A 27280-nucleotide genomic window follows, 5' to 3' on the forward strand; every position below is an offset into this window, starting at 1 on the left:
ACACATTTTTAAGCCACCAGATCAGAAATTGGTGCGAAACGTGGCTCACGCGGTGTCGTCGGAAACCGAAAAGAAGAAAAAGAAAAACAGCGACGGCCGACGCGACGTTCCAATGCTCTATGTATATTATTATTATTATAATTGTAATATGGTTTCTAGTCGATTGCGAGGCAATATCCTTTGTGTACGCGTATACCGGAAGCCATCGGTGTAGATACCTACCTCTATCAATTTGATATACACAGAACCAAGTGTCAGTGTATCACCGTGACAGATCGATCGGCATTCCACCGACGCGTAGGTCAATGATGTATAAACTGTATTCTTACCTACCTATAAATTATAATATGTAAGCATAGGACGTGTACAGAAAATAAAAACAGTAAAAGTTATTTAACGTCGTTCCCACCGACGACGACGAAATGGACAAATATTAAAAGACCGAAGGACCAATACTTTTTAAAATTCTCTTTCGTTTGTTTTCATCTTCCTTTTCGACACAGGATTATTCGTTTTCAATGCACATGTGGCAACTCGTTCCACTCGTCCGGCTCGACACTCTGATCACGCGGTTTCAGGCTCGCCGCTTATATTTTTTCGTTTTTAAATATCTTTTTTATCTATTTCGCCAACGATAACGACACGAACGAATAAAAGATACAATGTACGGTACACCACAGTAAATGTGATACAGTCTGTGTGTATACGATGATGTGGAAATACATATTGTATTATGAAATATCATATCACTAAGGTCTGGCTATACCTCCGTGTGCGACTGTACGTGCATCATACGGTGTCTATTATTATAAAAAATATTATTATTATTATAATTTTTATTATTATATATTTATATCTGATCGAGAGGTTGACGCGAACACGAACCCGAGACTTATTGGGTGCTGCTAATCGATGACGGCGGCGGGTGGTGTTATGTAAACTCCGACCCATAAGCATCTGCACGCTAAATCGTCGTCGTGCACACGATATTACATACATAAGTTAACTAGTTTAAAAAACCTTAACAATATTATCATATTATATTGTATACTTACATATGTATATATTATGTATATCGGGTGATCCTTTTGATGTAGTAAACACGAATTATCACGTAATGTCGTTATAATCAGTTCACTTTTTTTAAACTTAAATGTAAATATTTCTTGTTTGTATTCTTTATTTTCACCATTTTCATTGCTATACAGTTTTACTCATTTTAATGATAACTTGCGTAGACAATATTCTGTTTCGAATTTCGAAATATGAAATAACAAATGCAAAATGTGTGTGCAATTTAAAAAGAAAAATAAGTAAGAAACAAAATGAAACACAAAACATAGATAAACAAACAAATTGTACAATATCATAATATGATAAAATATGTCTAATAAAAAAATTAATATACGTTTCGAGATAGGTGATTATTAGCGTATGCTGTTTATGCTGTTTAAAATGAACACCCTGTATATTCCACTTACGAGACTTTATCACGTACTTTATATCATGTACATTATACAGCATCACGCGGCCGACAAGAGTAGATATAGGCAGTTTATAATATCTATAACTGGAGCACCGCTTTTACTTTTGATCGCTTTTGAAACGTTTCGAGCTCGACCAACCTAAAGCATTACACTGCAAGCGTATGGCATCATAATATTATTGCGGTATAAGTATATTGCATAGCAAAAGAGATATCATAGAATTTTTGACGTGTGGATCTCACCCGAACTTCTGCAAAAATGCTAGTCTGTTCGATTATAATTAATTACCTAGGCTTGGACTGATTAAGGACGGAGAGCCTATATAGAATCCCGTGCCACCATTTTATTAGTACCTATACCAATAATGACTTGGCTGCATCCGAGCTAGGTTCCGAGATTTATCAAATGCATCAGCGAGAGTATAGGAGTACTTTGTTTTACCCAACTTTAGGTGTATACAGTGTGAGTACAAAAACAAAACCCATCGTACCGCTTAAACATTCAAGAAAACACGATTAATTGTATAATAATATGAACATCACGGATCAGCAGTCAAAATAATACGCAACGATAATCGGCCAAATTGGTTTATAAAATTATAATGATATGATCGTACAACAGTACAATATGAACATTTCCCAGATAATTATACAGATTTTACTTATTATTACCATAAACTTAATAATTGGTACATATGACCATATGAGACGTAATTCATGACATATTTATGGTTTATATATAATACTAAAATACCTATAATCATAAGTAATAATATGATATGACCAATATTTATGAGACAGCGAATTAATATCAAAATTTTGTTGATTTTTTTGTATATTTTACATTAAATAAAATAGAATGAGAACAAAATATGTTTGCTGAATATAAAATGATTGACTCAAAGAATAGGACAAGTCATAATCCAATGCATCAAAGGTGTTAAGATAATTCAACAATTCTTTCAATAACATTTCACATTAATGTAGGTACTCGTCAAATTTTAAATTTTTTTTGTGAGGTATTGGAAATTATTAAAGGGATCTGAGGCACTAAGCTTTGTAATTCACTCATAACTTACACATCCTAAAATTCATTAAAAGCATACGTATGCACTTTACAGACATTTTATCCAATTTCTATATACATATGTCAACACTTGTCCGGCATCCACACCTGCAGTTCATCCCTATATATATATATATATAATAGACAATTAAGTGCGATTTAACGTTTCTAAACGTCTGTAATTCTTTTCGTGTATACGTATAATACGGTCTTGATTACAACAGTCGGACCATCATCGCATTGTTTTCCTGTGAAACATTGACGCCCATCTCCGGCCCCCAGATAAATGCGAAACCCTCACGTGCGAGTGTGTGTGTGTGTGCTGCAATTTTATAATTCCTATTGTTTTTTGTTTTGCAAATTTTTTCTCCTTCTAGTCCTTTCTTCACGATATTTGGCCTGGACGTTCCCATGAATTATGCACCAAAACAGTATTCTCTTTCGACGAATCCACCGCATGCGCTTTCTACAACAGCACTAGTAGGTAATAATAATATCTAATAGTATAATATACCTATTATATTATTTTATTCATATATACCTACATATCGTCACTGTTACACCGCTGTATACCTATCCATCACGTTATCTATGAAGGTCGATCTCCAATGACCGGTGTTTGCGTGTGATGTAAATAATATTATAATATAGGTGTCCAATAATAAAATAATAAATAACACGTATTATAACAATACACAGGTAGATCTTTTTTGACGTCTTCTTCTGGCTTCTATACTCAATACATAATATATTATGATGAACGTTTCGACACACAGTTCCTGTAACTTTTAGGCTATATAATATTATATTCTAACCGACAATACAATTTTTATTAAATAATATAGTGTATTACAGTGTCGTTACATAGTTGTGTGTTTTTGTTGCAGATGGAATCGCCAGGAACGTGGCGAAAACCAACGGTGTCAGGCCAGAGGAGAAGATCTCCACCGTGTCCAGGTAAAAACTAATATGTTATATTGAAGGTACCTAATATTTATCATACTGTTGATATGTTGATATAATGCCTTCATGCTGTGTACACACGTATCTCTTTCTATTATATATATATATACGAGTAGTATAATAACAACATGATTGCGGCTGCAGAGCATCAAGGTCAAATGTTAATATTGCCGTCAGTGTTCACGAAATTGTTAATTTCGCATTATCAGACATTTCATTTAGGATGTTTTGATATTTTCCTATACGTACGTTTCGAAAATAAAATTATAAACTTTAATATAGCACGTCTTGATATATACAATTATTTTATGAATAACTAAACTCCCAAAACCGTGTGTATAGTGTGTACCTACACAAAGTTCACTATACGTTTCAAAGAATGTATACAAAATAGAAAAAACGCTGCACCTGTTTACTATATACTTAATATACTGTGAATACTATATACATTATTATTATAACGTGGTTTGCTGCGCTATTTAAACACAGAACTTGAGGTTTGACCGGTGGTGTATTGTTTTGTAAAATTAATGGTTGAATTGTGTTGTATTTGTTTGAAATATTCAATTTTTTTTCTTCGCATTATCAAAGTAGGGTTATCTATATATAATATGCTGTAGATGTAATGCAATTTTACAATTGATATGGTGGTGTGGTTTACAACACGATAGAATGTTAATCACAAACGATATGTATAGGCGCATATTGATTGGAACTCGTTTTTTAGCTCGTTGTAAAAATTGCATATTATTATTATTATTATTATTATTATTATACACTCTGGTGAGTACCTGACAGTTATACAATTTTAATGCTTTTGGACACGTTGAATATAACTGAAAGCGTAGTCCCACCTATAATAGCAGAGTAGGTACCTACCTATGTTTGCCGCGGTGGCAAATTGCGGGATGGGGCTAAATTGACCAGTGAATTGTTTTTGCGTTTGTGTGTGTGTGTGTGTGTTCCTTGTAATTGTGATCGTGAGTATACGTAATATATATCGAGTAAATTGTTTCCATATGATTGGTCTGCGTGTGTGCATGCGTTCGTATGTGTGATGTGTGCACCATGTTATTTATTAGTTACCGTAACCACAGACCAGCAGATATTATTATTATAATGTACGTGTGTACATATATGTATAGCCGTAGACCCAAAGTTAAAGTGATGGCCGTCATATACACAATGAGGTCAACGTTTAAATTGTGTGTTATTATATATTAACTATTATTGTGTGCATTTATACACACAGGTAATATATAATATATCGTACATACTACATATATGTATACCTAAGTCTAATACCTATGATATATATATATGATATTTATATATGTAATAAGTACCTTTATGCGCGGAATAAATTTAATTGATGCGCAACATATTCTATACTTAAAACTCAACTTGACTTTTTATCAAATATTATGTTATAATATTTAAGGAATTTAAGTACAAAACGCTGTAACAGTACTCCGCATAATATCGAATTGATCTCGTGAGCTTACGGAACCGAGCCCGCGGCCGTCTTGATGGCGCATTATTCATGAATATAGATATACATTAGGCTTTCGGCGAGCGCATTTGTATTCGTCGTCGGCTCTACATGATTTGCAGATAATGTTTCAACGATATAATAATATATATAAATATAATATTATGTATATCAACACGGAGACGCCTACAGTGATAGAGACGATACCATTATTATATCACATACATAACATTATATATTATAGATTACGGACATCGACCGCCACTGCAGATGTCTTAACAATATATACCTATATAGCGTTTAGGTATAGGTACGTGATATTACGGCACGGAACGCACCCATGACTGATGATTTTAAATAACTGTTTTGACCAGCGGCTTCCTGAAGTCAGCCGGAATACCAGCCACATTGGCTACAATTACTACGATCATGTTATTTTTATTATTATTACTACAAGAGAGGAGATATAGATGATGTTATATTTTATTTATAACGAACGATATTATTTACGAGCTGTTGAGTGGAATCGCGAAGAGGTTATAATATACGTACAATATTATACACGGAGAGCTCATCATAATATATATTATATAACGTGTAAAATGGTGATCGCGTGGTTAATTACACGGTGTAATGTGTATACACGATAAATACAAACGTAAGACACACATATCTACACACCGAATACGTCGTACCTAAATAATATTCCGCTCGCGTACCTTTGTGTGTATAAATACTGCAGTAGAGTTGTGTGTGTACTCCGTCATCTATCACATCGCGTCTCGCAGTCCGTCATCGTCGGGAGACTTTAATGCCCCGTCGTCGTCGGTGACCTTTCTGCGGTAGTTCTGCTAGTTCTGCTATTGTGATGGGTATAATTTTATACGTATAGATAGAATACGACGTTAACGGTGCAAAGGATTCTGATACATGCAGCATCGCCGCAGCAATCACCCATAAATACCTATATATTGTTGTATTATTATTATTATTATTATTATTTAGGTATTATATTATATAGCATGTTGTCTTTGGGCGGGTGGGGGTGATCATCAAACGGACGTAGCACATTATATTGTATTATGTATTATAGTCGTCCGACGGAATGTGCCACGTTTATATAATATAGGTATACCGTTTGGCGTTTTGTCACTGCAGTGCTGCAGTGCGTATAGCGCATAGTTGTTTATCATTTTGCTGCTTTCACTATATATTATCATTATCATAACACTGCAAGCGGCAGTTTTGTCGGCAGCGCACCACATTATTTTTTTGCTATTTTTCTTTTCAGGTTAATCGTTAGCCACTAATTGGCCTAAAACACACACGCACACACACGCCTCCTGCAATGTGCATATACGCTAGTATATTTATATCGTGGTTGCACAAACCATTTCTTGACATTTCCCATACCCACAAAAAGAAGACCACGTCCTATTAGCATAATATTTATACACGCCGCCTGTAGAAGTTGCCTATATACAATGTGTTTGAAAGTCTGTATCTATATATAAATATGTATATACGTTCAACAACTATAATATAACACTTGGTTTGTGGACTTTTCTACATTACATATAGCCTAGTGGCACACTTGTTATATTTTGTGCTCTGTTGGTCCTGGGTATAATATAACATTATACATCGAAGTGTGTTATATGTATATATAAATATAATAATTACGTATTATAATGCATAAATACTGTTTTCCCCATTCAATTGTGACCATGGCCTGCAGCTATTGCATGTGTGTTTTCGTAGTTCCCATAAGACAACATAATATAATAATAATAATAATATATCATAAATAGGTAGATAATGTCAGATTATTAGCGCTTATATATGGAATATACATTGTAGATATACGCAGCCACGCAGGTAACCAGTATTAGTAGTCCTCGACATCTAGTCTGCCACACATGTATACATAAAAATAATAACAAATATAAACAAGGCCAGATATTTTTAAACGCCCGAAATACGCGTGTGACTTAAAACGAGAATTCGGTTTGAAGTTATTATAAACGGGTCACTGCGGATGCAATACGATCGCAGACGAGTGCGCCGTGCAGTCGAAAGTATAGTGTTTATTTTTTAAGTGATATTGTTTTATGTTACGATTCGATCGTTGTACACTTGTACACCATTATATTATGTACATATTGTACTTAATTATTATTTAGTCCGTAGATCAAGGGGCAAAGAAATAAGTCGGACGGACTGACGTCGTAATCATCATCATCGACCGTCTGTGACGTCTGTATCTTGAAAAGACAGTCGTAACTTACACTAATAATTACTGTTTATTACGTATATAATATAAACATGCACTGCAGTAAAATCCGCCTTTGTTACGGATAGTATACAATTGTATTCACGTATCTGAAAATCTGTAATCTAGTCGTTATTAATTTGAGTTTACACGAAAGTCGAGACCAAAATATCATATGTGAGTTCGCGACAGTATAATAAATACAATAATGGAAAACCACGGAGATGTAAAGCTATACAAATATTCATACCCGTATATCCAGGGCCGGCGCTATGTATTTTGCACCCTGTGCAGTTAAAAAAATGCCACTTCATTCAATAATTTTTGCAATATAATTAGTTCATAGTATTATTTATACAAAATGAACAAAATTAATCATAAACTGGATTACATTACATTTTTAATTGTTACAATTGATAAAATTTTTTCACAAAAGTTTGTTATGTACATTTATTAAAATAAATGGTAATTCATATTTATAATTACTATATAATTCATACAACAATAAATCATAACTCATAAATAACATGCACTCTATAATCGTTGACGCTACGACTCGTTGACGGTTGACAATAGACTACGTATAGTTCGATAGTTGTCACTTGTGACTTGTCACAATTTACAAGTAAACTAGTTTTTATCTCTGATAATTATTGATTATTGTACATAGGTTTTTGGGGAACCTTATCGTGATTTGATTCGGTTCATGTTTGCTAATTGGAAACCACAAAGATAATCGCTAAACACATCGAGCAACAATGCTAATGGCTACCCCACACATTATATTATCTATTAATAGTACTTAATTAGGTACTACATAAAATGACACAGCACCATTCAAAATAATATAATAAGCATCATTTTTATTTTAGATTTACAGCGAGTAATAGTGAAAAATACATATTTTTATTTATAAACAATGCCGCCTCTAAAATTCCAAAAAAATTTCCGCCCTGTGCGATCGTACAGGTTGCACGTACCTTCCACAGGCCTTTCACCTATATCTACCTATGTATGAAGTATAGTGTATTACTGTATTTGTAACGTGGATTTACCGATAGAAATTATGAGGGACGGCGACCGATCGATCACCCAAACAAATTATTAGTACCACATACAGTATTTATAATAATTATAATAATATGTATGTAGGTATCAATACAAATACGAGCCGGAGCCGAGCACAACAATCGATCGATTGGCACTTTAATATTATAATAAATTATTATTAAACTGTACATCGAATAATATACAAGACTCTACTCAGTACTCAATGCCTATCACTTTTTGGCGTGTACAACACAACATCACATCGTACCTACGTACTATATAGTATATAGCTATACGATAAACCTGTTCCAAAAAATATTTCATTTGTATGTTGTGTGTGAAGTCACGACGAATGACTGAATATTTAATAATATTAAAATAATGTGTACGTATGTGTGTAATTTGTGTATGTGTGTGTATGTCAGTATATTGGATGACCCACTCGAGCATATTTATTTATAAGGATGTGTGCAAAGATTTGGTTTTTTCTCAATCACGTATGATGGGTTGTAGATTCATATTATTATAATGCACTATTATATCGCTGTGAGTCGAGAGGAAATAATATTATCTATATATAAATATTTTATAAATACTATAATTTATAATTTTATGTTCCTCATTCGATTTCTCATTAAAAATATTTAGATATCGTTCAAATCGTTTGAATCGTTCATCCATGTATGTAGCAACATGTTGCACGAACAGAACGCGATATATAGAGTAATAATATGTTACCAATTTATACGTACCTAAATGTATATCATATATAATTGTGGACGTTTCTTTAACTAAATATTTTGCGCAAAATCGGCATTCTAACACATATTATAATATACAGACGGACCACATTTATACCACAAATTAGTAATTACACCTATAATATATTATTATTACACATTATAAATATATTGACTATAAATTTCTAAAATTCTACATTATTATTTATTCCCTATAAGTGAAAATCGAGTAATTTCAGATCTTTGAGAACTTTAGAATACAATATAATATAGTAAAATATGTAATAATTACCTACGCTATCGTAAAGTCGCATGTATTATTATGCTATTATTAATGATGGTCGTGACATATGTCTTTCTTTTTACAACAAATGACAAAAGACGTACTATTTGGATATAATGTAGGTAATGTGAAAGTATTAATATTTTTTAAATATAAATCTGCAGGCCGGAATTATAGTTGTAACACGAACATTTTGTTGAAATAAAATTGCAGTCGTTATTCGCGTTACTATACAGCCATTTCTTAGCATATAGCTATACATTATAGGTAGGTATGTGAGTTGATGAGAAAATCATAGTCACTTTTCTGAAATGGGTTTTTGACCGTTGATTAGGTCGAATGATTGATTTGCTTTTTTTCGGAACACGACGTAGAGATTTAAGGTAAAACAGAATTAAACCGCCGTTAGTCGTTTGAACATTAAAAATATCTACAATATAAAAAAAAACTACAGATGATCGTTTGGGTCGATGATCAATGCTTCAACAAAAGCGACGATTGCAAAGTGCAAAATATACTATTTGTATGAAAATAGTGGACTTTTAAAATTATTGCATAATATAATATTTTCACTTTTAGCCCAGTTAGTCCTTATTATACTAATCCCGCATAATAGCTTGCATTAGGATAAATCAAATTAGTCGATAGATATTAGATTTGGAATTCCAGATCCTGAGTATATATTATTTATTTTTTATAATAATTAGTTAAATTTAATTCTGTAAATCTATAATCAAATAGAAGTATTATAGTTCCATTATAATGTATACATGTATGCGTGACATATTGATATCTTACACGTGATTTAAATATACCTACCTTTATTCGTGAACATTTATTTAAATTTTAAAGTTCCATCAGTTGTTTGTTAGCTATTTTTAAAAATATTTTATATAGTGACACACAATAATGAATGAAAATATGATTGAGGATATTTTTAAATTTTGCGTGTAATTTTTTATTTTAACTCAAATTGTTCTTTGTTATTTTTCCCAGTGTTTTTTTATTTTTTTATTATTGATCTTTAGAAGTTTAGAATACAGCTCGGCCACACAGGCCATTAGCAATAGTCACAAATTATTCATATTGTTATACGTATATTACATATTTACAATTATATTAGCTTAATTAAATTAGTTGTTTGAAAAAATTTAATGACTATCTTGTTCTGGTCCTGGTTGGGTCCAAGTATTGTGTCCAGGGTTTGGGTCATGTTGAGGTCGTGGCGAACTTGGTCATATAGTAGGTATTCCGTCATTATTTGTTGCACAGTGAGATGATAACCGCATGCTTGGCATATAGGGTGATCTTTTGCCATAAGGAATCCATGGGTAAGTCTGGTGTGGCCTATTCTCAATCGATTTAAGATAATCTCTTCTTTTCGTGATATATTTGGGTTTTTTTCCCAATGTGTTACATTGTGCAATAAATAATAATACAATTCAGAAACTTAAAATCTTTATTTGTCCAAGTTTACCACTTACTACCTACCTATCATTACGAGACACTTTGGGGAACAACTTGTTCATTGTTGTGTTACCAGCTATATTTAGGTTCCCATACATAATGGCTTAATAATAAACATAATACATTATTTATATATGTTCAATAAAACCACAAAGTAATTTCTGCAGGCGTTTGCCATTCGATCAATCATTTCAAATTTACAACACAATAATTTCATTTACTTCCACAAATAATACATATTTTTAGAGAATGGTGAACATAATATTATTGAAACATATGTACACTATTAGGTAAGTAATATTATATTGTCCCACCACCCCAGAACAGCTGCAGTGAAATATAAATAACATATTGCGCGTGATTAATAACACACATTTTTTTTATCATTATTATTATTACCGAGTGTATTATTATATTTGATAAATTATAAGTATATTTTTTCACCAAAAAGAGAATGTGAAAGTTGAGAACCACTAGCCACACTATTCTTTGATATATAGAACAATATAATACATTAAGTAATAATAATTTTTCGTGTGGATTATTAACGTATAGTTTACTTACACGACGTATGCGGCACAATTTTTTTTACATTCGCAACCAGCTGGACTTTCGATTTTTGCGTTATAACACACGATTATTGAACAGAACAATTATATACAGACACGTTTTCTATTCCGGTAAACTGCACTAAGCGTTCAGATGATAACTAGGTAGGCACGAAGTAAAAAATTTGTATAAATATTATATCGCCATACACTTCACTTTCGACCGATCTATAATTATTGTGGCTCCAGCCCGGTCCTTAGAACAGTGGCAGAGAATTCATATATTTGTAAGGTTTCGTATAGTTGTAGTTTCGTTTACCATTGAAATCTGTCTTCAAATTTTCTTTGGTCTACAAGTTTCGACGTCTGGTTTCTTGTTAATAGCTGATGTCGTGTACACTTCGCAAACGTGTACCTACGATGTCAATACTGATAAAATATAATTGTGAGAATGCTATCCTAGGATACGAAAGATAAATATAAGTGCCTTCGACAAATAATTATAATTCAGTTAACTTGACGAGTACAAAAACAATAAATTAATGGTCTGTTATGTTTATATTTTAATGCGCTGTGTACGACAGGATAATTTTCATATAATTTAACAATAATTCTGATGTTTGTTTTTTCAGTGCGTTTATTTAATTATGTTCAAGTTAAAACAATAATAGTAATTATTATTTTTATAGCATTACAAATTATATTTTGTTATAGTAATAAATATAATCTAAATTAATCTTAATACGATATTATACTATTTTACAAAACCGTTTACCATAATTTATTGATTAATAGACAATAGTGGCATAAAGAGCTGATAACACTCTTATACAATACTTATGTTTTATTAAATATCAGACATAACCTTTAGTTATCCAGAACTGGTCCAAATATTATTGCAAATAAATTATACACTTAAGCAGACATTTTTTTTATTTTTGTCGGATTTGTTAATTATTATAACAACAACATCGAATGTGGCCGTCGAGTTGCAGTGTTCAAAATCGAGTCAATCTCTTAGAAATCTTATATAACTCTGCCATTTTTGCAGACAAACTAACGAGTGACAATGACTACTTATTATACGACTGAAGTAATTATTACGAATGGTGTGGCTAATATATCGGTGTTGCACCGTATATTGAATATATGTACAGAATTGAGAGGAAGAATAATGCTAGAGGAGTGAATCTACGGGGCTAGATGTAGTCTTCGTCCGGTTCTCTGTTGCGATCAAGGAAACCGGCATGTGCGGAAATGTCAACAGTCACTGAGGAAACAGTCATAATGATAGCACCCGTCGAACGGAAACTGAAAAGAAAAACGTCCACGACTCCGGAAACACGCAACGGAAAGCCAATCGTGAGTGGATTAGCTGCCGGATATTATATAACTTCATAAAATGGTCGAGCTGAGTATAAAAACAGATAGACGACAATTTTAAAACTATTGTATTCTATCAAATGACAATATTGAATATTATAATTATTTGTTTTTACCAATCTCATTTATAAATTATAATATTGTTGATGTTATAATATTTTCTATAGTGATGTAGGTTACTAAAAAGTATCTCAAAATAAGGAAAACTTGTTTAATAATAGATACATGTTATAAACTGCATATTTTCAGATTTAATATAAATATAAAAGATTTTTGATCCTTCTTTTATATTGGTTCGTATTTTTTTTTTTTTACTTATATTGTTTAAAATTAATAAATACTTGGTTGTTATTGTAACATAAAACATAAAATATTTAAAGACAATTTAAATTTAAGTAAAATATGCGCTGCAGATTATTCTCGTTATTTCAATATTATGACATACCTTCGTCAGAAAAAATACAAATCAACATTCAACATAACATGTATATTTCAATTTAGTTTTAAACAATAAAGTATTGGGCAGTGGCGTTTTCATATGATATATTATACAGATAATATTATGTGGGTCGACATGATGCAGTGGACAAAATATTATGAAAAGTGCTACACTGGACAATACGCGACATCATTCATCCATCATCGGGCATACATACGTATATAGTATATATATGTTATTTGCGAATAGATCTTGACATTGTGTAGGCGTAATATTTACTGTTGTTTTATATTATATTATTATTTTTCATATATATATATATATATGAAATGTATATATATGTAAATGTATATATATAAATAAATATATATATAAATGTATATCATCTATGTCGACGCAGGTATCGTATAAACAGTAGGTAAAAGTGCATAACTGCAATAGAATCTGCGTAGAAAACCTTCACATCCATAATAAACTACGTATTTAATATTAAATTTAGTACCTACAATAGCTATATTATTGTACATTATGTATTTAAAACTAAATGTAGTACCTATATACGTATAGGCTAAATTGTAGACTGTGTACAGTTATAGTCAACGAGGTGGTCAACGGTGGGTCTTCACTTCTTCAGCGTCGGTGGCGCGCACAAAGTGAAAGGATGCGGCGGAAGACTTGTACGTCGCGATTTTTACCTCGCGGTGTTAGGGCGATAATAAAAATATGAATATATGATGGCATGAAGCCAGCCGCCGCTGCCGTATCTGTTTACCGTATTTAAACTCATCTCTCAGCTGGATGAGGTTTACAATGTATAATATTATAATGTGCACTTGGTTATTATACCTCCTTAATACCTATGTCTGCATATATATTATCTATATAATAAGTATGAATAAAAAATATATAAACACCTATTTATGCTATCCGCCGCGCACTTCATTAAATATTATTATTATTACCTTTCGATCACGCACACCGCACTTTAATCCCCCATGGTCAAACCCTTCTTAGTTTCTTACCATCCGAACTCTTGTATCTGACGCGGGCTCAGCGGGTCGCAAACATTTATTATATTTTAATATTATATAGTGTCTTGTCTGCAGTGTGAAAACCGTGTGAACTATATTTTTCATAATAATGTAATGTGTATAATAACGTGTAGCTTCTTCGGTAGGACTCGAGATACACGTGATGTATGTTTGTATATATAATATATTTATTTACTTATGTACAATATACATAGTACATAACAGTATGATAGTTTACATTTTTAGAAGAGGTAGAGGCTTCTATAAATTTTCATATCATTCAATATCATCATTTAAACAACACGGACGACAAGTGAAATAGTAACATGAATATTATAGTGCTCGGAATTTTAAGCAAAAATTATTCTGGACACTTATACTTTGCTTACTTATTACTGGTTTTCTTTTTCTTTTTTAATTTGATTTTAATTATACGTATTTTGTTATATTATTTAGTCGTATAAAAACACATATATAGAAGTACGCTATATGCGTAAAAAATTTTCCATTAAAATGGTCTATAAATTAAAATTATTATCCTACGATATACATATAATAATACCTAATAACTGTCAATCTTTGTAAGAACAAATTTTGGGGCATTTCTAAAAATGGATGGTGAAATAATAAATAGATCAAATCTAATATATTTTCGGTATACTTTTAATCTATTTATTTTTTTTTTCAATAATTTTGACAGTTTTGTATGATGTATCTAACTAAAACTTTATAAGACATAATTTTTTGAGCATATTTAAGCAATTTTTTTAATTTGATCATATAAATATATAATAATAAGTACAGCTCATATTCAATTAGGAGAAAATCTATATTAATAGGAAGAAACACGGGGGTAGACACATTTTCCTTTTTTTTTGGATTGAAAATCATTGGGCCTTAAACTCCAAAGAATGGAAATCAACAGACATATTATAATACTCTTTATACAATTGTATAGTATACGACCTGTCGACCTGGTTGGAGTTAGATATTATATATATATATATTACTCTGTGTTATAAACTTTACAATATGTTATAAAATGTGTACGCAGCTCTAGTGCATACTCATTCAGGTTACTATATAACGCAACATACATGTTATATATAGGCTTATAGCTGCAGTATGATAATAAAATGTGTTTTATTTTCTTATTCCGTGGTTGATATTCACTTAGGCGCCTTTTGACATAGCGCGTTTCACTTTTTAAAGCTATATAGGTAAGCTATAACATCTGGCCACATATATAGATTATACCCATATATAGGTACAGAACTTATATAAATATAGGTTTTATTGTTGACTATATGGACCAACTGACTTATTCGCGATGACTGCAGTTCACGTTACCAAGAATATACGAAATTCACTGTTCCATCAATCAACCAGTTATCGAAATATCGAATAAATAATTGTATGCTTTTACAATGTATAATAATAAACTCATGGATTCACGGGCCTATAGAAGTTCCCAAACTTTTTTTGGCTTAGCAATCTAATTTGTCAGTCACGTACGACGTACTAGAAATGACTATGAGACGTAAAACTATATATCCTAAACTACATAAATACATTTACATAAAATCATAAATGAGGATCACGTGAAAAGTTATCATATATTGTAAACATTTTAAATACGCATATTTATTCTTATCTTTATCAAATATATTATAAAATTATAAAGATTGCGTCCGCGCCTGTGTCGACGATTACGGTTTATTGTTGTATTTTGAGGATAACAATAATTACCTAAAAAATAATCATAGTATGTAATTATAATAGATCCGACAAAAAATTAATAATTAAGAAAAAATAATTCCTTACTGTCATGTGATGACCATCCGCATTCCTGCACTATATAAATTTGTGAACATCTATGAGTATAGGTGCTTGGTTTGTTTTATTTTTAATTAATATTGTATTATACTGATGTCTCGCCAGTGTTTCTCAAGGATTTAAGTTTAACAAACATTTCATAATATGACACTATTATAATTAATAAACGAGTATATTACATATTACAATTCAACAATAGTCATGGGACTCTTCGCTGGATCACAACAGTTATATAATTGTAGGGATCAGTTCAATGTATAATCTGTACAATAATATTTTAATGACATCGATCTAATTAGTAATTATATTACTATTTTAAGCAACATAATATATGTGTTATAAAAAAACAGTCGATAGATCACACGCATTGGACCGATCCCATAATAATATATGGGTAGATACCTACACTCCCACAATAATGCTATTTTGTCGTAGATATAACGGCACTTTGGGACACGTATAATAATTATATTATATAATATATATACTTAGGCAGTTAGGCGTACAAAAATGACGTAGACATGTGTTGTTTTATGGTCATACGCGTATTTATTTTATTATTATTATTATTTATTATGTGTGCGCGCAGCTCGCGACATCCCGTGGTGCAGTTGCTGCAGTCGACACGCGTACACAGCACGAATGCACTTTGGTTGCACGCCAAACCTAGTGCTCGCTCGCATAATGATGCGGCGGCGGCGGTAAAACACCTATATAGGCTATATAATACCTATTAATTTTAATATTATCATCGTTAAATTATTATTGCATTAATGGTTAAATTGTATATTATTATTATCATTATGCACGGATTCTACACTGTGTACAGAAAAAAGTGTGATGAATTTGCATCGGCCGCCATCACTTATCGAGGCATACGGTGCCTACATGTGTGTTATTGAGTGAAAACAGTGCACCGTCATACTAAGCTCAAAGTCAAACGATGCATACGGTCAATTATTATAATTATTGGTTAAATATTGTATAGGAACTATCATGTATGTTTTGTGCTGGTATATGTAATTAAAATATGTATATTATATTAATGTAAATGACCTAAGCCCTTAATACATAAGTATACGGGTTACGTTTAAATTAAACAAACTAAATTATAACCATTTTAAAAATGCAAAAGTTATTTTTTATCATTATTAAATCAGCAATAAGACCATTTGGCGGTTTTTTAATTAATCTCATTCTTCCCTAAATATTTGGCCGTCATAGAATTTTATCAGCAACCTAATAGGAAATATTAAACGATAATATTAGATATTTCTCAAACTAAGTCCACCTGTCAAATTGCTACACCCTCAAGACGTGCTTTCGTATCTCCTCCTCACGCTCCTTCTAAATACGACGACCACTAAACAACTATACTGTAGTATATAATAACGACTGTGGACGAGTCATGCAATAGAAACCCATTGATAAACAAATATTCTTCGACCTGCCATCGTACTCCGAGTGGATGGGTAGGTAAGTCATTATGCGAAACGAAAGGACTGAGAGCACGTCGTCCTCTATTATGACTACGCCACAACGTCTCGATCTCTTTTGCACTGCCGAGTGAAGTTTCGGAATAAGCGAGCTGTCCGCGCATTCCGATCCTCGCCCGCCATCTATCTACCGGCGGATATTATTATTATTATTGTGTTTGTCATTTCATACATTATTATTATTCTTTTAACACGCCGACAAGACGGAGACTTGCCCGTACGGATCAAAACCGGACCTGTTTCCGCGTTGCTAACTGTACATTTCGAGTGCGCGTTGGTCATCAGTGGCGGCGCGGCGGCTGGTGCAGTGCAGCAGGAGATAACGGGAAACGCTTCCGCAGCGGTCGCGTGAAGGGCCGAAGAGTCTGTGTATGTTCGCGCATGCGTACGTTATTAAATTATATTTTATATTTTTATACATAATATAAAAATATATATAATATATATAATATACGTACACGATGTGTCGCTGTCGGAGAAGAGAAGGTGGACCGAGGCCGGTCGTGGCTGTTGTCGACTTTGAAATACTTTCGTCCGCGGTCACAGATGATGATAGATCACGCGCTCCCAACCATCTCTGTATATTATATTATTATACGACGGCGACGCGATGGCGGACAGTTCATATTATATTTTATATCCGCTATTATTTTGTATGCATGCGCTGATGATTTTAAGAAATAATTACTTCTGGTGCATCTTTTTTCTTACCCCATCCGCCTCCCTTGCAAAACTTCTAAACCCCCCGAACACGAATCTTCCTGTCGTTGAAAATTGTCCACTGTGTAACTTTATATAATATATACAAACCAGAAAAAGTAAATGATAAATTTTTACTCGGTCAAGTGAAATTCAAATGTGCATCAATAAGATAAATTTAAACAGTTAAGACCAAATTGATGTTTCAACTCGTTAACCTAGCCCCTTGCTCCCTATGTACAATATAACATTTAATACATAAACGGTTTTGTCATTTGTCCTGAGATCTTATCCTTAATAAATTTCCGTATTCTTCGTAAAAACACTCGCAACTTAGATTTGTTTAAAATCCCATTCTACAAAACAAACATTGTTACTAATTCATTTCTCCATAGAGACGTTTTTTTTAGCCAATATTATTTCTGCCACACTTGATTTTTTTTAATATGTCTCGTTATACCTTCAAAGCTAATACGTTAGTTAGACTTAATAATAATAATTTGAATAGATGAATCAGCTTAAATCTAGAATCGATTGTATTAATATTTTTACTTACTGTTCATTAACCTATTATTTTTATTGTTGTTTTAATTACTATTAATGTTTTGGAAAACTATCCCAATTATTTTTACTTTGCTCTATTCTATTTTTTTTTTTATAAAATTGCTCTTTGGTGTGTTGTATAATTGTATATTTTTATCTTTTCTGCTAAAAGACTTATCATCCGTTGAATATATATATATATATATACATATACCTATTACAATTATAATATTATGTTGATTCTCATAGATTATACAGGAAGGTATCAGATCACGCAGTCAGTGGTTATTTTATTCGGTCGATATTCTAGGTACCTAGCGGTTGTTTTCAACCTAGCGTTTTAGGATTGAGATCTCCGTTTCGGGCTCTAGGTATAGATACTATTATTATCAAAACATTTTACGCCGTTTATTTATTTTTGTTATCATCGTGATTTATTTTCTATTGAAGATGACCTATTTGACCGGTTCACAAAACGCCGGCCACACTCGTGCTCAGAAACAAAAATATATATATATATATATATATATATACAATTATAATTTCAGCTGTGCTATTAACGAATCGCAATAATACGATAAATGTCTGTGTACAATTATACAACTGCTGCAGAGCTAGTGTATAATATTACGTGTTTAATGCAACGTTTAAATATGTTATATATGATTATAAAATAATATTATTTATATAGTTTATACACCCAAACAAGTAGAAAATCTGTATTTAGCACCCCGTGCCTGCAATAGAACCAATTCGTATCGTTACGGTTTTCGTTGTAACGTATTAGGTAGGCACGCAGTCCGTGTGTATTATAAGATATACTTATAAATCACGAGTATATTTTTGGAGTACAATACATATTTTCTAATCCAACGTTAATGACTCGGAAAATGGGCCAGAGTGATTTATCTTATTTTATGAGTTTATAAATTCAATCTCTTCATATTTTTTATTTTTTTTTCACCGTTTTAATATGTTATTAAGTATTAACTATATACCTAGGTACATCGTACAATGCGCATACAGTGCTAAACGGGTATTATATATTATATGCTGTATATTATTATTTATTATTATTTATAAATACTTATATATAGATATAATATGTTATACTGTATGCTACATCGTGGTTTTAGATCGCAATAACAGTCATAACTTGTGTATATATAGGACTAGTACTTTTTTTTATCAATAAGCATAATATTATATTCTCATATATAAACTTATGTATTGGTTTTTTAAAATGAGTTTCAAATAAATATTAATATATATATATATATATATATATGTGCATATGTGTGTGTCTGTGTGTGTCTGTGTATTATATGATAATATGTCAGTATGACATTATCCACTTAGTGAAACAAATCATTTTATGAACTGGATGTACGGATAATAAAAATGCATCCAAATCTTGAATTTTGACGAAAATGTAAATATGATAGACAAAACATATATTGTAAACTTAGTGTACGACAAATTTTATTATTTGGCGTTATTTAAACTTTATTTTCCTACATTGATTCACGAACAAAAACATATCATTTATTTAATTTTAATTGTAGTTTAAATGTGTTACTATTTGTTATTATTTATAAATGAGACCTATAATATTTATAAATTAATTAGTTGCAAGTTATAAAAAAATTGCCAACTTTATATTTAAATATACTCTTTTACAGATGATTGAAATACAATTTTTTACTTAAATTAAAAATATTTAAAATGAAAAGAAACTCATCAGTCTTAAGCGACTTGATAAATTAGATTTACATAATAAATTGCTTCATACAAATAATCTTTACTATAATTTATTCAAACACTACTTGCTAAAGTAGTAAACAAGATCAACGACAATACTCTTACCAGTATCGGACATTCGTAAAATGTATTAACGATTTATATACATTGAATTTACTTACAAACGATTTACTCACACATTAATTTGTCTTTCTCATTTATAATCAATAAATTTACTAAAAATAGTGTCATATAAATTATTGTTATATATTTGTTTGTAAAACAATATAGGCAAGTATAGTTAAAATAACACACAAAAAGTGTGAACAATATATATATATATACGTATATATATTATCTGTTTAATGAAATCGAGTCCATATCATATATAATTTTATTAAAAATCACAATATGTCAATATTGATGGTATATATTGTCTTCATCTATTTTTCACTAAATGGATGCTTACATACATTATATTATGTTTTCGATTGTAAAACTAATTTATACTCTTATCTATTCCTAACCTACCGGAACCGGATTAATATAGTATAGTATAGTACGAATTAAACTACCAGATATTAATTTATAGTAGGTAAGAAATATACTTCTTTTTTTTAACATTTTGTGTAGTATATATAATTCACTGTTATTTTTTTCTATAGTTGGACATTTTCCCATGACAATATTTAATTAAATAAATAAATAATATTATCTACGTCAAATTTAACTTTTGTTATATAGTGGCAATTATAAACATACTGAGCCAATTTTTGGCTTTCATTAGCTTTTCATTATAGGTATACAAGCTTATGACTATCTACTTACCTTATCATCCATATTTTATAACAACAATTTGGTTATTACAGATAATATGTAATATTTTAACTTATCATATGCATAATAATAATTATTATTCATATATCATTTATTTACATTGAGTCACATTTACATAGGTAGGTGCCTATATGCACATAAAACAAACACGAACAGTTTATTGTTTGACTTGTACTGTATATTTGTGCAATGTTTCTAGGTGCATTCTATTGACGTTACAATGTGTTTACGAGCACCACTTTTTTGTATATTCAATGTGTAACTGTACTGTATTTGCATACATTTTTATATCTTCATACTTATATATTGTCTAAATAATTCAATAATAATATTATAACAGACAAGAGCAATAGTAAGCAATAGATTACCTATACTTGATAAGCTAAAATGATACTATTTATTGTAAACATTTTATAATAATATATGATTAGTAGGTATAACGACCGGCAGTATTGCAAGTAATGGTTTCACTGATGGGGCACGTTAATGATGAAACTACTTTTTTATCCTTCTAGTAATATTTAATGGTATTGCTCAACCATTGGTTTTTATTTCATTAAACGTAAAACTAACTAAAGATATTTGTGAGTGTTACAAGTTGTTTACGAATCGAGAGTTAAATATTAAGAAGTTATTATACAGCATTAAAATATTAACTTTATGTTACAATACGTATTATTATTAATTACAATTATGTAGTAAGTACCTATGTCATTATACATTAAACGTCGTACATAAAAATTTAACTATGATTATCACGATTAATATGTATAAAATAATGTATTAAATATTTCAACGATAAAAATAGACCTTTATAGTATCAAAAATATACATATATCACAGTAAAAGTTTGCATTCTATACAATATATACATACAATTTGATAATCGATAAATTATGCTCTATTATTTTAATATTTTATATATAAAAAAAATACGTTGAATCAATACGTTTGTAAAGATAGCTAATAAAATCGATACACTGTATGGAAAAGTTCTATGCTCTCGCCGCTAATTTACGAACGGATGAAACAGTTCGTGAATTATTTTGTGCAGCGTGTTTGACGAATATTGACAAAAGTGCAGACGGACAAAAACAATTTATAATCAAAAATGAATATTCAAAATATAAAAGAAGGAACGATATAAACGAATTAACCACAATATAAAAGGTGACGATATGTGTGCATACAGTGATGACTACCTTTACTTACTAAAATTTGAGTCTTATTGAAACTGTATTCGACAACGAAACACTGTTACCGCTTAGTATAAAAAAAAATACACAAATTCCACCAGTCGACATACATAATTATAATAATAAAAATACGTACGCATAAAAATGACAATAAAGATAAGTACTGTTATTACAATATTATATTATATTATAGTGCGTATTGTGTTAATTTCGATGTGCGCGCAGTGTACTAGACCTACCTAACATATTTTTAATTTTATTTTTGCACGCGCAATTATAATAAAAATTATGCCTCGTCGCCTTGAAATATTAATAACAATAAGCATTACCTATGCAACAATGTATATTATGCGTGTGCATATTATTACGTTAAATAATAATATTTATATACATATATATAACATATATTATTTACGTCACACTTGTAGGTTAGGTACGCGTATTTATGTAATTAAAACGATTATACAAATTACTTACTGCTTTCCGGAGACCGGATATAGTGAAAACGCAGAAAATGATACCATAACGTACACCGTAGGTTGGTATAATGGCCCCGTATACCTATAGTTACCGTAAGGTACCCATCATTTCGCATTAGATACGTTTTACCGTTATTATAATAATATATCGTAAATCATCATAATGCATTTGTAGGTATAGTGCATATAATATATGACCTAAAGAAAAACCTAATAGCCAATAACTTAATCATCATTACTTTCCGTTTATTGTCGTCGTATGTTATTATTTTCACTAAATGCATGACCGCGCATAATTATAATAAATTAATAAATATTGCAATATGTTTAAGTATCTGGTATACAGTATAACTATTTTATCGGGCATAGCCGTTTTCGACCAAAAACGTACCCTTCCCTTTTCGACCGATTCACTTTTCGACCAAATTTAAAAAAGGTCGATTCCCTTTTCGACCAAAATCGTACCCTTCCCTTTTCGGCCGATTCACTTTTTGACCAAATTTAAAAAAGACTGATTCCCTTTACGACCAAAAACAAATTTTTTGTAAAATTATGGCAATTATATAATTATGTAATTTTGACAAATTATTAAAAGTATGAGTTGGTACTGAATAGTACCAAGAAATTTGAATTCGATTTAAAAAACCTTCAAAATTTAAATAAATGAAATAATAGGGATAATTTTTAGTGTGTCTAAAATTAATATCGTTTTGTAAATAAATTTGTCAAGAATTGTATTTTTACGAGTATTGTTATTTTACAACATTTTATGCAACTTATAAAAAACTATATTATGTAGCAGCAATTATTGTATTTTTTTTACATATATTGTATACATTTTTGTTTTGGCCGAAAAGTGAGTCAGTCTTTTTTAAATTTGGTTGAAAAGTGAATCGACCGAAAAGGGAAGGGTACGATTTTGGTCGAAAACGGTCTCGCCCATTTTATCATACCTAATTTTGACTTTTCTTAAACTATTATTACTTAAGAATAAATAGATATAGTGATATTTAGACGTTATACTGATTAGTGCATATGATTTGGAATTTACATAACATATTCTACTGATTTTCAAAACGATTTTAAATTTAAGAAAACATTATTGAACATAATTAATAGGTATATATTTCGTATGACATATATAGAGCAACATAACATGAAAATTGTACTAAGAAACATAATGATTAATAGATACATTTCCATTTTATTGTACTTTGAAACCCATATAATTTACCGGACAATTATAACGGTTGCTGAAATTTTTTCGTTATTAAAAAGTATTCGCTATTTAGACGGTTCAAATAGAAGATATTTTGTTGTGGGTTACCAAGAAAATATGCCCGTTATGTGGAAGCATGAGTTAGAAAAGATGGTTTGACTATACCTACATCATAATATGGCCAATCAGCAATCGCATCTGTTTGAAGCCGATTTAATTTTTTGATAATACGCAGTTTTCGATAATCGTGATAACAATAGTTTAGCTAGTATAATAATATATGCATATGATATCTTATAACACATATTATAATTGTATTACACTTAGTAGATATATTTTAACCAGGCCAATACTTATACGTTTTCCGCCTTAGAGCACTGCAAATGCATAATGAAAACCAACAAAAATTTACGTTACGCGAGTTTATGCGGAAAATCGAAAAACCTTATTTACTTTTAAATGAAATAATACACACTAAAATCGATTGAAAGACATACGGATATTCGTATCTATAAACTAGTACATCCGCCTAACCTGCAATATATTTTATTTGCTAAAAGTACACGTAGGCACAAAACCTAATGTACAAATGCGGCAAGACCTACAAATATTATTGTAACGATGACCAATTATCACTCCGACTGGACTCTAACGCAGTAATAATACAATGAACTACGATCTGGTTGTTGCAGGGGTTATTGGACTGTGGAGAGACCAAGACAGCAGCCCAACTATCACGCGGTGCGTCGTTCGTGCCGTGAACGAGGCGCCCTGTTCGAGGATCCCGACTTTCCGGCCGGTCCCAAATGTCTGTACAAGAACAAGAGGCCTGCAGTACAACCCATCGTATGGATGCGACCGCACGTGAGCATATAATATTATTATAAAGTTATTTTTATGCGCATAATAAATTCATGGTTCGGGACTTAACATGGTAGCACTATATTATTACAGAATCCGTAAATTAAGTATTAATAAATTAAAACATTTAACTACAGTGTTTTTGTTTTGAATATAAATTTAAAAAAAAAAAAATTCCTTCGCTTTTTTTGTTAAATATTTATTTGTAGTTAAAAATAATAAAATAATTCATCAAGAACTAATTCAAATCTAATAATACGAAAACTTGTTTGTATGCACCGTATATGGTTTACTTTATGATGAAACGCTATCATATTCGAGGGTTGTTAATTACCCGGTCTAATATATTTTGATTCGTCTGTATGACAATTTTAGATTATTTCATTTTGATAGTGTGTCTACGAATAACACGGAATAACTATATAAAACTCGTTAGATTTACACCTCAACGTATAACGATTTGCAAAACCCTTAAATATGCAGAATTAAATTATTCTTTCATTTTCAACTACATTAAAATTATAACCTACGATTAGGCAATAATTCTCTGTTGCATGCACTCCAATAATCCTATGCCCAATGTATACAGTTCAACTGCAATTACTTTGAGATTGTTGCCAGATCCGTCACACGTGCATATTATGTCTATTCACGCTTTTGTCGCGGGCGATAGTTTCTCATTTAAATGTTAGAACGTGTTTCAATATTATAATAATTTTGCAATGTGAAATGTTTCACTCGTTTCCAAAAATCATTACTATGATAATATATCTTAAGTACGTAATAATTTGTAAAAAAAAATAAGAAATTAATACACGAAAGACGTACTTCAAAATTTTTTAAAACAAATTCCTGACTAAAAAGTATATTATATTATTAAATTGTTATAATAAGCGAACGTCGTAGATCTCAAATCATCCCTGAAAAAAGTGAAAACAGAATACGAAAAAGCCTTATGGAAACATAAAATTACCATCGAAAAAATTACATATCCAAAAAATGTTCATTACGCCATTATAAGTGTGTTGTGTTTTTAAGCCAATGTCCAAAGAACACGCGTAGTATCCATCCGAAGCTGAGACCACCAACGTATATAAACGATTTCGGAGAAAAGTGTGTTTGATAATTCGTTTTCATACGAATCAAAGTATAAAAACCCGAAATAAAAACGTTTAATTTATTTAGCATATCGACTAAAATACATCACACGCTGTCGTCATCATCACTTCCAAACACCATAGTAGATAGTGCAATGTAAACATCATCGTATTTTCTCAATTATTGCTAATTATTGGTTTTTATACGGTATTATTATTTACTTCTTCTACGCTTTAGTTAATAATTATTTTTTTTACATACTCATAAACACCTACACTCACACACACACACTAAAAACAAGACGTTTTAATTATTTAATTTAATGGATAATATAACTACTGCAGTTATTATGTTTTCTCGCTTATATTGTACACATCTTTGGACTAATTAATATAGCGAAATTGTTGAAATACGAATGGCGTTAAATTTATTTATTTTTACCTTATATACGTTTTTATAATAGGTCAATACACCGTAATTCACCTGTTTTTATTATTATTACTATTTTTCCAACATGTTACAGTCGTTACAGAGACGAGATAAATACGGTACCTACACTTAACAATAATTAATAATATTATTATTAAAAAAGCATTTTTAACATAAATAATATTGCAACGGGAAAATTAGTACCTATGTGTTACATTAGAGCGTATGTGTGAGCGTTTAGATGTGGATTGGATGTACGATTGCTGATTTTAGACCTTTTTACAAATAATTTACCATTCTTTGACGCATTATAAATATTATAAAATAAACTCAAGTGGATACTTTTTCTGTTTTCATGAGCGATGAATACTTATTAGTTTTACAATCATATCATATGATATCATATGATGATCTTTGTGTTTTTTTTCTTCGTATGTCAGAGTAATACGTAATAAGTATTTTTTTCATACGATACGAAGGATTTTATAAACTATTTTCAATTAATATCATAGTCTATAATTAATATCGTGATTTTTTTTTGTTATCAATTTGGTACTGAACATGGTTGAAAAATACCAAGTTCTTGATTATTGAACAAACCATAGACATAATACAAACGGTCTATAG

The 27280-nt window shown here is 30.7% G+C and overlaps 1 protein-coding gene across 4 annotated transcripts in view; it reads left to right on the plus strand.

Annotated features, from left to right (window-relative positions):
* Positions 1–27280, plus strand: part of LOC107163776 (calpain-11-like) — a 94007-nt gene that overhangs the window by 44516 nt on the left and 22211 nt on the right. For 3 of the 4 annotated variants that reach the window (XM_015511353.2, XM_089220240.1, XM_015511354.2), the window contains 2 exons: positions 3440–3509; positions 24958–25129. In XM_015511353.2, coding sequence (XP_015366839.1) covers positions 3440–3509; positions 24958–25129 — 242 coding nt within the window. Of the gene's footprint in view, positions 1–3439; positions 3510–21855; positions 22070–24957; positions 25130–27280 lie in introns of those variants that run through there. The other variant, XM_089220242.1, reaches the window with a different exon arrangement.

This window comes from Diuraphis noxia, unplaced genomic scaffold (genome assembly GCF_037042655.1).
Source record: "Diuraphis noxia isolate RWA-SAM2 unplaced genomic scaffold, SU_Dnox_SAM2 contig0002, whole genome shotgun sequence".
NCBI classification, from domain to species: domain Eukaryota; kingdom Metazoa; phylum Arthropoda; class Insecta; order Hemiptera; family Aphididae; genus Diuraphis; species Diuraphis noxia.